Raw genomic sequence first — 13930 nt, 5'->3', positions numbered from 1 at the left:
TCATGGTAACTTTGATCATTAGGAATAAATTTGTTGAACCCGCCCTCCCGGTAATTTCTATAAATAGCACGATAACATCCACGCCATAGACCTGATAATTTAGATACAAACATCATGGTAACTTTAACCATTGGGAAAGACAAATGTGAAAAGATACCCGATAATTTATGTGTAAATAGATGGTAATATACGCAGCGCACATCTGATAATTGAGGTAGAAACACCGTGGTAACTTTGACCGTAGGGATTTTTTTTGAAAAGATACTCCGGTATCTTCTGGTGTAAATAGCACGGTAGTATACCTCCCTCCCCTGGCATTTTTATGTGTAAATAGCATGAAAACATATGCACTGCGATAACTAAACACCATGATAAATTTTTGACCGGTGGGGGGGGGGGGATTTGTTGAAACATACCCTTGATAAATTTTGTGTAGATAGCATGATATTTTAAGCACTACGGGCTTGATAGGTTACCTAGAATCACCCTGATAACTTTTTGTCATGGGAAAAAGTTGTTCAAAACATCCCCAATATTTTTTGTGTAAATAACATGATAATATAAGCATTGCATAACCGATAACTCGCAATATAAACATGATGGTAACTTTTTTACCAAAGGCTAAGTTGTTAAAAACATACACTCGCCTCGCGCGTGGGCCTCTTGGATGAACACAACACATGGCGTGCCACGGAAAAGTCACATAATGTTTAGTGTCATGAGGGGCACACGTGCTATAGGCGTGATAAGTTACGCAAAAAACATTGTGGTAATTTTTGACCTATGGAAAAAGCTACCGAAACACACCCAGGTTTTTAGGTGCAAGTACCATAATAATATACGAACTGTAGACCCGGTTGTTGGGGAACGTAGCAATAATTCAAAATTTTCCTACGTGTCACCAAGATCTATCTATGAAGTCATCTAGCAACGAGGGAGGAGTGGATCTACATACCCTTGTATATCGCGCGCGGAAGCGTTCAAGAGAACGGGGTTGATGGAGTCGTACTCGTCGTGATCCAAATCACCGATGATCCTAGCGCCGAACGGACGGCACCTCCGCGTTCAACACACGTACGGAGCAGCGACGTCTCCTCCTTCTTGATCCAGCAAGGGGGGAGGAGAGGTTGATGGAGATCCAGCAGCACGACGGCGTGATGGTGGAAGTAGCGGGATTCCAACAGGGCTTCGCCAAGCGCTGCGGGAGGAGGAAGATGTGTCGTGGGAGGGAGAGGGAGGCGCCAGGGCTTAGGTATGGTTGCCCTCCCTTCCCCCCACTATATATAGGGCCAAGGGAGAGGGGGAGGGCGCAACCTCGCCCCTTCCTCCAAGGAAGCGTGCGGCCAAGGGGGGGAGGAGTCCATCCTCCCCAAGGCACCTCGAAGGTGCCTTCCCCCTTTAGGACTCTCCCCTCCTCTTGTCCCTTTGGCGCATGGGCCTCTAGGGGCTGGTGCCCTTGGCCCATATAGGCCAAGGCGCACCCCCTACAGCCCATGTGCCCCCCCGGGGCAGGTGGCCCCACCCGGTGGACCCCCGGGACCCTTCCGGTGGTTCCGGTACAATACCGGTGACCCCGAAACTTGTCCCGATAGCCGAAATAGCACTTTCTATATATAATTCTTTACCTTCGGACCATTCCGGAACTCCTCGTGACGTCCAGGATCTCATCCGGGACTCCGAACAACTTTCGGGTTACCGCATACTAATATCTCTATAACCCTAGCGTCATCGAACCTTAAGTGTGTAGACCCTACGGGTTCGGGAGACATGCAGACATGACCGAGATAACTCTCCGGTCAATAACCAACAGCGGGATCTGGATACCCATGTTGGCTCCCACATGTTCCACGATGATCTCATCGGATGAACCACGATGTCAAGAACTTAATCAATCCCGTATACAATTCCCTTTGTCTAGCGGTACGATAGTTGCCCGAGATTCGATCGTCGGTATCCCGATACCTTGTTCAATCTCGTTACCGGCAAGTCTCTTTACTCGTTCCGTAACACATCATCCCGTGATCAACTCCTTGATCACATTATGCACATTATGATGATGTCCTACCGAGTGGGCCCAGAGACACCTCTCCGTCACACGGAGTGACAAATCCCAGTCTCGATTCGTGCCAACCCAACAGACACTTTCGGGGATACCTGTAGTGTACCTTTATAGCCACCCAGTTACGTTGTGACGTTTGGCACACCCAAAGCACTCCTACGGTATCCGGGAGTTGCACAATCTCATGGTCTAAGGAAATGATACTTGACATTAGAAAAGCTTTAGCATACGAACTACACGATCTAGTGCTATGCTTAGGATTGGGTCTTGTCCATCACAACGACATCCAATGTCCATGGTCAGGAAACCGTAACCATCTATTGATCAACGAGCTAGTCAACTAGAGGCTTACTAGGGACATGGTGTTGTCTATGTATCCACACATGTATCTTAGTTTCCTATCAATACAATTCTAGCATGGATAATAAACGATTATCATGAACAAGGAAATATAATAATAACCAATTTATTATTGCCTCTAGGGCATATTTCCAACACCGGTAACTCATGTACAATCCCTCATGGTAACTTTGACCGGGGGAAGGTTGATGTAAATACACCCTAATAACTTATGTGTAAGTACCACGGTATTTTACACAACGAAGACCTTATAACTTGTGTACAAAACACAATGGTAACTTTGAAGGGATGTAGTTGTTGAAGCATGGATACCTGGTACGTTATATGTAAATAGCACGGTAAGTTATGCAACACAGGCCTGATAACTTGCATACGAATACCATGGTAACTTTGTCCTGAGGAGAAATCATGTGGTAGACGTGAAGAAGTGGCAGTTTTCTCGGGGGTGGGCGTTCAAGATGTGCAGGAGAAGCAGGTTTCTCGGGCGAGCCTACGGGGTCGTTTGGAAGGAGGCGAGATCAAAAGACGAGGGATCGTGTGGTACTTTAAAATGAAAGAATTAGAGGTGTGGCAGTTTTGCTTATATGACATACGTGTGCCAAATATCACAGTCCTTCTTCAAATACTTCAAAATTACTTTATTATCAAACAGATGTCCTTAGCACCTCGTCTTACCACCGGTGCATTGGAAGAAGCCTGCTAGCCCTCCCATCAATCGGTCAGCGAGAAGCCGTGGGAGAAGCAGCGCCGCCCCAGTCCCAAGAACGGCTGCGGAAGCGGAGCCACTCCCCCTGTTTGCGCTGAGTGAGGAGCCGCGCCTCTCTCCGCAGTGCGTCTGCGTGCCACCGCCGCCGCCTCCTCTCCACCGCGCGCCAATGCGGACGCCGAGCCGGCCTATCTAGCGCCGCCCGCCGCCGCCCGCCACGCCAGCCGCACCTTCACTTGGACTCTTGGGGTGGCTTCGGCTGCGCCTGCTCCAGCCTACCCAGCGCTCACCATGTCGTCGTCCCTGGCGTCCTCCTCGTACCGCCGCAGGATCCTCGACTCCAAAGCGGCGGCCTCCCACGCGCTCTACTCCTGCCGCCTCCCCTCCCGCTCCGGCTCCAGGCAGCCTGCACACACCAGGATTGGCGACACCGCCAGAGGTAATTAAAAAAAGAAAAACCTTCTCAGCTCCAGCAATCCAAAATTTTGTTCTTGTGTCGGACGCACTGAAGCTGTTTGTGGAAATGCGAGTCGGTGCGCCTATCGCCTCCTCTGCGCCTCTGCAGAGCTCTCCGTAGCCTTAAGGCTTGGGACTCTGTCCTGATTTTTACTGGTTCACCCTAGTTCGCGAGTGTACGCCAAAGTTTGCACAGATTGAAATGCGTCGAATCTACAGCTAAGATACCCATTAAAAGATATTGCCTGCCTTGGTTGTTCTTGAAGAACTAGCCCTGGTATCACATAAATTTATTTTTCTTGCTATCATAGATCATTCTTTATTGAATTCTGTCAATTTTATAAATTCTGAATAATTGGAAACTGTGGAGCCAGGCAATGCTCAGAATTATGATTATTTTTCTCGGTTCGATTACTATTTCTGAGTGCAAAATATCTCTGTATTGGACTTAACTAATGCACACAAGTTGCTTGTGGTAATGTCTATTAAACTGTTATGATGCATTCATCATTTTTGTATTTTCCTGCTTAAGTTAGTACTTGGTGAGTGCATTTCAATCAATAACTTGGTTGATTTCTTGTTGGCATTTACCAAAATGAGCTACATCGCATAAGTGATACCAGCCCCTACAGCTTTCTAGGATGTCAATACAGATTTGTTGGCTTCAGCTGATCCTTTGCGTATTTAACTTGTTTGAATTTTATTGGTTGCTTCTCATCTGCAATACTAGAAGTATTCGACGCCGATGCAGTTTTGCCTCTTTTGACGTTGCATCATTTTGTTGTTGTATTGATTTGGTTATCTGTTTCAGCTCATGGTGTTGAGAGTAGCATCATCAGTGTCCTAACTATGCATCACTGGGAGACCTTGAATCACATGGCGTACAAGTTTGGGAAGCTTGACAAGGTTCATGGAAAGCTAGCCTTGAAGATACTGGGCTCTATTGTGCAACAATCAGGTTTGGAGCGAATCACTCATGTTTACTGCCTGGCTGCTCATATCCTCATCCAAGCTCAAATGCATTCGCAAGCAATGTCAGTGTTGAAACATCTTGCCATGGCGGGCTTCTCTTGCTCTGCTATATTTAGCTCCCTTCTCCGAACTATCTCGCGCTGTGATTCCAATCCCATGGTTTTTGACCTTCTTATCAATGCATATCTGAAGGAAAGAAAAGTTGTTGATGCAAGTAAGGCAATTTTATTGATGGATGACTGTGGATTTAAGGCTTCAACTCACACCTGCAATGCTGTCCTTAATGCTCTTGTGGAAGTTGGGGAATCAAAAAATGTTTGGTTCTTCTTAAAAGAAAGTTTGGCCCGGAAGTTCCCGTTGGATGTCACCACTTGTAATATTGTACTGAATTATTTTTGCCTTGATGGTAACCTTAGAAAGGCTAATCTTATGCTACAAAAGATGAAGAGTCGGTCCATATCAAACGTTGTTACTTATAACACAATACTTTACTGGTATGTTAAGAAGGGAAGGTTCAAGGCTGCCATGCGTGTCTTTAAAGATATGGAGAAGAATGGTGTAGAGGCAGATGTATATACTTATAACATCATGATTGATAAGTTATGTAAAATGAAGAGGAGTGCGCGCTCTTACCTTTTGCTCAAAAGAATGAGGGAAAATAACTTATCACCTGATGAGTGTACATATAATACTTTGATCAAGGGATTTTTTGATGAAGGTAAGATGAAACTTGCTATCTATATATTCAATGAAATGCTGAAACAGAGCTTGAAGCCAAGCCTAGCTACTTACACTACCTTGATTGATGGGTACTGCCGAAGTGGGGTAACTGGTGAAGCTTTAAGAGTTCTGTATGAAATGCAAGTTGCTGGTGTGAAACCAAGTGAACTAACTTATAGTGCAATGCTGAATGGTTATTGCAAAGCTTCCATGCCGGGACATGCACTGAATCTTATTGAAGATCTGAAAGCAAGAGGCACAACAATCAACAGGACTATGTATACTATCCTGATTGATGGTTTCTGTCAGCTAGGAGTGGTTTCTAAAGCCAAGCAAATTTTAAAGAGTATGCTTGTGGTTGGGATCAATCCAGATGTTGTTACTTATTCAGCACTGATCAATGGTATGTGCAAGATGGGTAAGTTGGATGAAACAAAAGAGATTTTGTCAAGGATGCAAAAAACAGGAGTTTTGCCTAATGAGGTTCTTTATACAACTCTAGTTTGCTATTGTTGCAAGTCTGGGTATGTCGGAGAAGCACTAAAGTATTTTGTGGATATATATCGGAGGGGCCTAGCTGCCAATTCATTCATCCACAATACATTGTTATGTGCGCTGTATCGAGAAGGAATGGTTACACAGGCTGAGCAATTCAAACAATACATGTCTAGGATGAAGATATCATTTGATGTTGCCTCTTTCAACTGTATAATAGACTCTTACTGCACCAGAGGCAATATGCATGAGGCATTCTCTGTGTATGATAATATGCATAGATATGGCTGTTCTCCAAATGTGGACACATATAAGAATTTGCTTAGAGGGTTATGCAAGGGAGGCCACTTGGTACAAGCAAAGGAGCTCATGGCCTGCCTTGCTGACATACCTTCTGCCATTGATCAGGAAACCTTCAATGCATTACTTCTGGGGATTTGCAAACACGGAACTCTAGATGAAGCTCTGGATTTATGTGAGAAAATGGTTACAAGTAATTTTCTACCTGACATCCATACTTACACTGTTCTTCTTAGTGGTTTTTGCAGAAAAGGCAAAATTGTTCCTGCAGTCATCCTGTTGCAGATGATGTTGGAGAAAGGGTTTGTCCCTGATATTGTTACATATACCTGTTTGTTGAATGGCTTGATCAAGGAAGGCCAAGTTAAGGTTGCTTCTTACCTGTTCCAGGAGATCATATGCAAGGAAGGTATGTATGCAGATTGTATTGCCTACAACTCAATGATGAACGGGTACCTAAAAGCAGGAATGATACATAAAGTAGATATGACGATTCAGGATATGCATCATAATGAGGTTTATCCTAACCCAGCCAGCTATAACATTCTTATGCATGGGCACATCAAGAAGGGACATTTGTCAAGATCTGTTTATCTATACAAAGATATGGTGAGGAAAGGGATTAGGCCAAACAATGTGACATATCGTTTGCTTATCCATGGATTTTCAAAACATGGTATGACTGAAATTGCGATTAAGTTCTTGGACAAGATGGTCTTAGAACGCATTTATCCGGATAGATTAACGTTTGATGTACTCATAACTGTATGTAGTGAGAAATCTAGGATGTCCAATGCTCTACAGCTCTTCAACTGCATGAAGCGGTTATATATGTCACCTAGCAGTAAAGCATACAGTGCCATGATAAATGGATTAATCAGGAAAAATTGGCTGCAGCAGAGTTGTGATGTTTTACGTGACATGGTTGAGAGTGGACTTGAACCGAACCATATACACTATATTGCATTAATCAATGCAAAATGCAGGCTTGGGGACATCAATGGAGCATTCAGGCTGAAAGAGGAAATGTCAGCTCTTGGTGTTGTGCCGGCTGAAGTTGCTGAAAGCTCAATTGTTAGAGGTCTTAGTAAATGTGGAAAGGTAGAAGAGGGCATCATAGTTTTCTGTAGCATAATACGGGCTGGAATGGTGCCAACCATTGCTACTTTCACTACCCTAATGCATGGTCTCTGTAAAGAAGGCAAGATTGCAGATGCTCTGCATCTCAAAGGGTCAATGGAGTTGTATGGATTGAAGATTGATGTAGTCACTTATAATGTTCTAATCACAGGTTTATGCAACAACCAGTGCATTTCTGATGCGTTAGATCTTTATGAAGAGATGAAATCTAAGCAACTTCGGCCGAACATTACAACATACGCCACAATGATTGGGGCTATCTATGCAACAGGCAGAATGCTGGAAGGAGAGAAACTACTGAATGATATAGAGGATAGGGGCTTTGTTCCCTCATATAAGGATCAAATTCTTGAATGGAGGATGGAGAATGCAATGAGAAGGTTAAACGTGATAAGAAATTGCAAAAAGGAAATAACTTCTAAGAATGAGGTCGAGCTATTACATGCAGATCATGAATCCATGCATAAAGCTGCTGAAGACTGAAATCCTCGTAATTAACCTTTTCTACTTCAAACTGGTATGTTTGATCGATATGGTAGGTACAAATCTATGTGTATTTTTCTTGCTTCTGCCTGTGAAACCTTATTTCATGGTGCTCACTGCTCAATCATTGAGGGTTCCGTTTTTAGATATTTTGGATTATCCTGTGTCTCCGACAATTAATTAGCTGTTGTATTATGTTTTTCATCTGCCCTGTTTGTCGTAACATTGTTTATTTTCTTTATAATCCATTTGGTATTTGCTGAAAAAGGGTTTAAATTAAAACATGTGTAACAGTGTAAGAAACATCTCATATGTTGAACTGGAGCCTGGAGGGGAGATAATTGAGTGTTAATGAGGTTTTAACTTGTGAGCGGTTATAGATAAGCAGGTAGCCATAGATATGCATAGAGATGGGAGCGGTCGCAGATAAGCAGGTAGCCATAGACATGCATAGAGATGGGAGTGGTCGCAGATAAGCAGGTAGCCTCTTGATTACTGTCCCTCCCATACAGTTTTCGGTTCAGAAAAATGGTAGCCTCTTGATCCATGGCACAGATAGTTATTTTCATTGCATGAAGTTAACTTCCAAAATAAAGTCACACATGGTTTAGGCCAAACACTGCACTGGCACAACCTGTCTCTAATTAGGCATCATTGGATTTTATGGGTCACGAAGCGTTGAATGAAGCTCATCAATAATTTCTTAGGTTGTAGTCATGGTGGGTTGATCCTATTTTTTGGCGTCTTCTGATATCCTTCCTGTGATTTTTTATTACAATTATTTCGTGTTGTTGCGATGCAGCAGGTTCATAGTTTGATGGGGATGCTTCTATTTGTTGATGACACTGAGATTTAAATAAATATAGAAGATGAAGACTTTGGTGTCATAATTTACAGAAAAGCAAAAGACAGACTAAGATGATGGTAGCCATGCATAGGTAAATGAAAAATCGAGTTCCCATCTGAATTGTGTGCAGATGTCAAGAATGCTTTGAATCTTAGAGAAGGAATTATGATTGTTCCTCTTCTATGAACAAGTAATCGCTAACTGGGATTTCTCTTGCAGGAAAACATCAGTACGGAGAACATGATTATCTCACTTCATCAAGGACAAGAATACAAATACGTTCAGGAGATGAGAGAAGTCCTTCCTTTGGACCCAGGGCATGTCACTCTCGAATAAATCAACTTTGCAACAGCAAGACCTGTTCCCATTGGCCAAGCCTCCATGGAGGTGAATTTCTTGAGTTAGACCTCTTACCTGTTTATACCTTTGATCCCTTGTTTTTTGTAACTGATATGCACTATTTGAGGAAATATGCAAGGCTGCAAGAATATTATAAACGGATGACAGCTTTTGTTATGTGGAAAATTCCCTACCGGAGGATTGGAATCCACTTAGTGCGTGGCTAGGCATCGGTTGGAGTAGGACACAAGTCATAGGATCCAGTCAGGATTGGTAACCTGTCGGATCAAATTAGGAATGATTATCAAGTTTGGATTGTCGCAAGAGTCTTAGGTAATTCATTAACATGTTTAGGAAGGAGTCTGTGTTCAGTTGGAGTCTCACGTGCAAGGTCATCGTGCATCCTCTTTAAATAGAGGCAGAACGGCTGATCTAGCCAAGCTATCAATAAAGAAATTCTTAGGCCTGAATCCCCCTTCTATCTCCTACATCCATTACCTTCCCTAATGACAGCAAACTAATGGCATGACACCAGCCAGCCAGTGGTTCGTTGACCCGAGAACACCTCTTGGGCACGGTATCAACCTAAGGTCCAATGGATCTAACAGTTTTGAAATGAATGGACAAAGTGGTGGGTTTAGCCGGTGATGATGTTTTTTTTATTCTTAGTGTTTGTTTACTGATATGAACAATTATGACTATGATTGTTGCACTGCATGACATCATGTAGTATTGCTGCCTGGTGATAATTAATTTATGAGAATATGGACAACTGTGATGTGCCTCTTTTCATGAATAACAGATTTATAATGCCTACCATCTGTAGTTCATGAGAAGATATGCGAGCAAATGCACCATAACTCATTCATCGCTCCGACTCTGATCATGAAGTCTAGCTCGTGTTATCAAGGAGTTCCCCTGCAGCTAGCTACCTTGGCATGCCCTTGTTTATTAGGACGCTGCACAAGCAGGACTTGCAATCTCCTAGATAAGGTGATTGCCAAACTCCCTCCCTAGCTGGAAGGCTAGCATGTTCAGACAGTTGGTGCTCACAAAGACGGTCCTCTTGTGCTTTCCCGTCTACCACAAGTTATTGCTTGTGATCCTGGCCTGGCTGATCAAGGCAATTGACAATTGTTGCAGAGCTTTATCTAGAAAAGGACGGAAGCAGTGATGGGAGGTCACTGCCTAGTGGCCTGGGACAGAGTTGCTTCAGTTGATCTTGTGAGATTATGCTTGGGTGGTGGAATCCTAGCCGTGGGGACCCTGATAAAGCTGGTTAGAGTTGTGATAGCAGCCCCAAGGCAAGTGGATGCTTTGATGCCGAGGTGTCCTTCCCGGCAGATGGGTTTGGGCGCAGCTGGAGGTGTGCACTGAATTTATCCGGGCTGAGGGGTTTCTCGTTCCTCCACTCCAATGGTATGTACACCGCTGACTGCAATGTCTGTTTGATTGATTCTCAGCTGTTTTTTACCATCAAGCCAGTTAGGTATTCACAGCCTGAAGATTTGGTTGATGAAATAATTAAATTGGATTTGATAGCAAGAGTTTAATGATGAGCTGTTTGGAGCTAAGGATGGGGAATTCTTGTTGTAGGCTTGTAGCACTTGTGCTGTAGGAGCTAGAACTTCATTCTGTTTTTGAAATGTGCACCAGAGATTAGTTGCAGATGATAGGGCTTAGCCAATGGCATTCCAAGCATTTTTTTCTCCTGTGGTGCACTTTCTACCAGAAGCTTCAGTAAAATGTTTTCTCCTGTATTTTTTCTGAAATGGAGGCAAAAGATTTGTCTCATCGAATTAATTAAGCAAAAAGAGAGTTGCCTAGTTAATTAGCAAAAATCCGGGCAAATACCGATGCAGATAGACCACACTAAATGTATGAAACCCCACAGCCACACAGGTGGCCAACACAGTTGTGTGCTTAATAGAATAGTTTGTGTGATTTTGAGTTTTGTACGGACTGAGGAGACGCCATGCTGTAATTTGTGTGATCTCATTTCCCTTTTATTTGTAGATATGATATATTCATATATTTGGTTTTCATTCTGCTACTACTTAATTCAGCGACGGGTTCTAAGCTTACATTGCTTGGTTTCAGTTCGTGCCTCTTGGTTCCTAGTGCAGGTCAAGACTTGGGTGGGAGATGGTTACCCACATGTTTTCTTCTGCGGGAGAGGTGTCATAAGGTAGGTATGATTGGCTTCATCCAGCCCTAAAAGGCGAGACAGTATGATTTAGACCTCTGTGATGTGGTTTTTATTGGTTCTTGTACTAGGTAAGGAGAAAATTTTCATGGGAATGGTGTATGAGCAGAGCACTAAAGACATCCAATTGTTGCCCATATGTATGATAAAAATATTGTTATCTGTGCTACTGTGTAACCTTGTTCATGACTGTTTTATTCAGTCCTGACCCAACACATTAGTAACTATGTATACAATATTGTTCAATGTTTTTATCCAGGAACTGTTGAATGGTAAGTTGAAGAAGAGAATCACGTCATGTTTTTATGACTGTTTTTGTTGTATATACAAAATATGTTTTTGTGCGGGAATTATATGTTATATGCTACGAAAACATGTCATAACAATATACTGTTAGAAATGTTTTAAATACTGCAATTGTTTGTTAACTTATCATGAAAACCTTAAATACGAAATAGGCGTTTTTTACGGGTCTTAGTCAACTGAGCATTTTTTTGATCGGGTTTTACAAAGCTCAGCCTGGCCAAGGTCGATGTTTATCCATTGCCAAGTCATGTAAATCGTGTCTTAAAACCTTGGTTAAACCAAGGGTGCTAGGATCCGAGGGCGAAAAACAGCAGCCACCGCACCTGGAAATTCTTTCGGTCTCCTCACCTCCGTCAGCCATCTTGTCTTGATGCTGATAGGTGGAGAACCTCCTATTTTTGAGAATTTTTGTGACCATTGTCCCTCGTTAGCGTCTTTCTAGTGGTGGTCGTGTTGTTTTTACAAATAAAATTCTTGTTCTTTTTCTGGTGGTGTATCTAGTCAGAGAGGTTTGTGTCTTCGCAGAGCCGATTATTCGGATCGAATAAATTTATGTTATTGTGTCACATTGCTTTTGTTGATTTGATTTTTTGTAGAGTTGAAATCTTTTCTTCACACAATGGTAAAGATCTCGTGGTTCGACGACCTTCATTTCTTTTCGTGATAATCTACAGTCCAAGACCGTTCATTGGTCATGGCTTGTCATCTTTTTAGTTGGGTGATTCAAAGGACTTCTAGAAACCTTTTCTTGAAGGTAAAAGAGTGGCAATGCCACTACCCCGGTTAAACTGTACCTCCTCCGTATATTATTATAAAAAGTTTTAGATATTTCAATATGAATTGAGATGAACAAACAAACACACTAAAATGTGCCTATATTTGATTTAGCATTTATTTTTTGTAAAACAACTTATAATAATGAACAGAGGTAGTAGTTTCTTTACTGATATCTTGGCACTATTCTGTCTTGCAAAGATTAAAATCATGGAGAAGATGTCACTGAGCTATTTCGGTAGGCATGCAGGCCGCGAGATGAAAATTAAGACTAGCACGATTATTAAAGTAAAAAGGTTTAGTTTGTTTTTGGCTTCGCGGACACCTTCCGCCTGCATCCCTATATTTCAATATGGTAGAAGTTGCTCTGTAGATTCTTGGAACTTGAATTCGAAGTATTGAATATATAGCGATTGCGAGTATGAACAAAGTTATATGCATAAAAACTTGGTTAAACCTACATAGACTATTTTTAAACAAACAAAAAAGATCTGGTATGACTTCCTCTTGTTTTCTCTGCTAACTCTAGGCGGTTAGGGCAGACTTCTCCCTCCAAACTTCACCAACGAGCATGTGGATTCGCCTCCCCTTGCCTGTTGTGACCAGTGGTGGGGAGGAGAATCCTAATTTAAGTTAGGGTTTTTTAGTCCTCGCAAGTGCGGCGCTCGGGCGGATTGCGACGCTTCTTCTTCAAGTTTGTCTTCTGGGCTTCAATCCTTCTCGAGTTTGTCTGTTTGAACGTAGTCGATGGAGCTCTGACATAGATTTCTATCGCCTCCGTGGGGGTGGTGAGGTTAGGGTTTCTCGTCATGTGATGAGATTTAGTGTCAGGTGCTTTAGATCTATGCAAGGTTTTGATACGTCTCCAACGTATCTATAATTTTTGATTGCTCCATGCTATATTATCTACTGTTTTGGGCAATATTGGACTTTATTATCCATTTTTATATTATTTTTGGGACTAACCTATTAACCGGAGGCCCAGCCCAGATTTGCTGTTTTATGCCTATTTCAGTGTTTTGAAGAAAAGGAATATCAGACGGAGTCGAAACGGAACGAAATCAACTGGAGAAGTTATTTTTGGAAGGAAACACACCAGATGGACTTGGACCCCACGTCAGATGATACGGGAGCTGCCCACGAGGATGGGGGGCGCGCCCCCCTGCCTCGTGGGGCCCCCGTGGCTCCCCTGACGTGCTTCTTCTGCCTATATAACTCCATATATCCTAAAACTTCCAGAACGGATATAGATCGGGAGTTCCGCCGCCAGAAGCCTCCGTAGCCACTGAAAGCCAATCTAGACCCGTTCCGGCACCCTGCCGGAGGGAGCAATCCTTCTCCGGTGGCCATCTTCATCATCCCGGTGCTCTCCATGACGAGGAGGGAGTAGTTCTCCCTCGAGGCTGAGGGTATGTACCACTAGCTATGTGTTTGATCTCTCTCTCTCTCTCGTGTTCTTGATTTGGCACGATCTTGATGTATCGCGAGCTTTGCTATTATAGTTGGATCCTATGTTTCTCCTCCCCCTCTTCTCTCTTGTAATGAACTGAGTTTCCCCTTTGAAGTAATCTTATCGGATTGAGTCTTTAAAGATTTGAGAACACTTGATGTATGTCTTGCGTGGGATACCCGTGGTGACAATGGGGTATTCTATTGATCCACTTGATGTATGTTTTGGTGATCAACTTGCGGGTTCCACCCATGAACCTATGCATAGGGGTTGGCACACGTTTTCGTCGTGATTCTCCGGTAGAACTTTGGGTCACT

The 13930-nt window shown here is 43.0% G+C and overlaps 1 protein-coding gene across 9 annotated transcripts; it reads left to right on the top strand.

Annotated features, from left to right (window-relative positions):
- The first annotated feature begins 3077 nt into the window (after window positions 1-3077).
- LOC125550639 (pentatricopeptide repeat-containing protein At5g55840) lies at window positions 3078-11359 on the top strand. Of its 9 annotated transcripts, none has more exons than XM_048713675.1 (8): window positions 3078-3564; window positions 4393-7725; window positions 8497-8629; window positions 8758-8925; window positions 9704-9870; window positions 10021-10296; window positions 10978-11065; window positions 11155-11359. In XM_048713675.1, exons 1-2 carry the CDS (start codon window positions 3417-3419, stop codon window positions 7689-7691), a joined length of 3447 nt encoding a protein of 1148 aa, XP_048569632.1. In that variant the 5' UTR covers window positions 3078-3416; the 3' UTR covers window positions 7692-7725; window positions 8497-8629; window positions 8758-8925; window positions 9704-9870; window positions 10021-10296; window positions 10978-11065; window positions 11155-11359. The 9 variants fall into 9 exon arrangements, with proteins under 9 accessions (XP_048569632.1, XP_048569630.1, XP_048569626.1 ...); XM_048713673.1 differs by having other exon boundaries at window positions 8494-8629; XM_048713669.1 differs by having other exon boundaries at window positions 4393-7743; window positions 8494-8629; window positions 11004-11065.
- Window positions 11360-13930: the final 2571 nt, after the last annotated feature.

The sequence above is a fragment of the Triticum urartu genome, chromosome 4 (genome assembly GCF_003073215.2).
Source record: "Triticum urartu cultivar G1812 chromosome 4, Tu2.1, whole genome shotgun sequence".
Taxonomy (NCBI): domain Eukaryota; kingdom Viridiplantae; phylum Streptophyta; class Magnoliopsida; order Poales; family Poaceae; genus Triticum; species Triticum urartu.
Note: the sequence above shows the minus strand (reverse complement) of the source record. Positions and strands in the feature narration are given on the sequence as shown.

Coding starts and splice junctions, on each gene's coding strand:
- LOC125550639 (XM_048713675.1), top strand. CDS start 3,417: ATGTCGTCGTCCCTGGCGTCCTCCTCGTACCGCCGCAGGATCCTCGAC. Junction 3,565..4,392: donor GATTGGCGACACCGCCAGAG/GTAATTAAAAAA, acceptor TATCTGTTTCAG/CTCATGGTGTTGAGAGTAGC.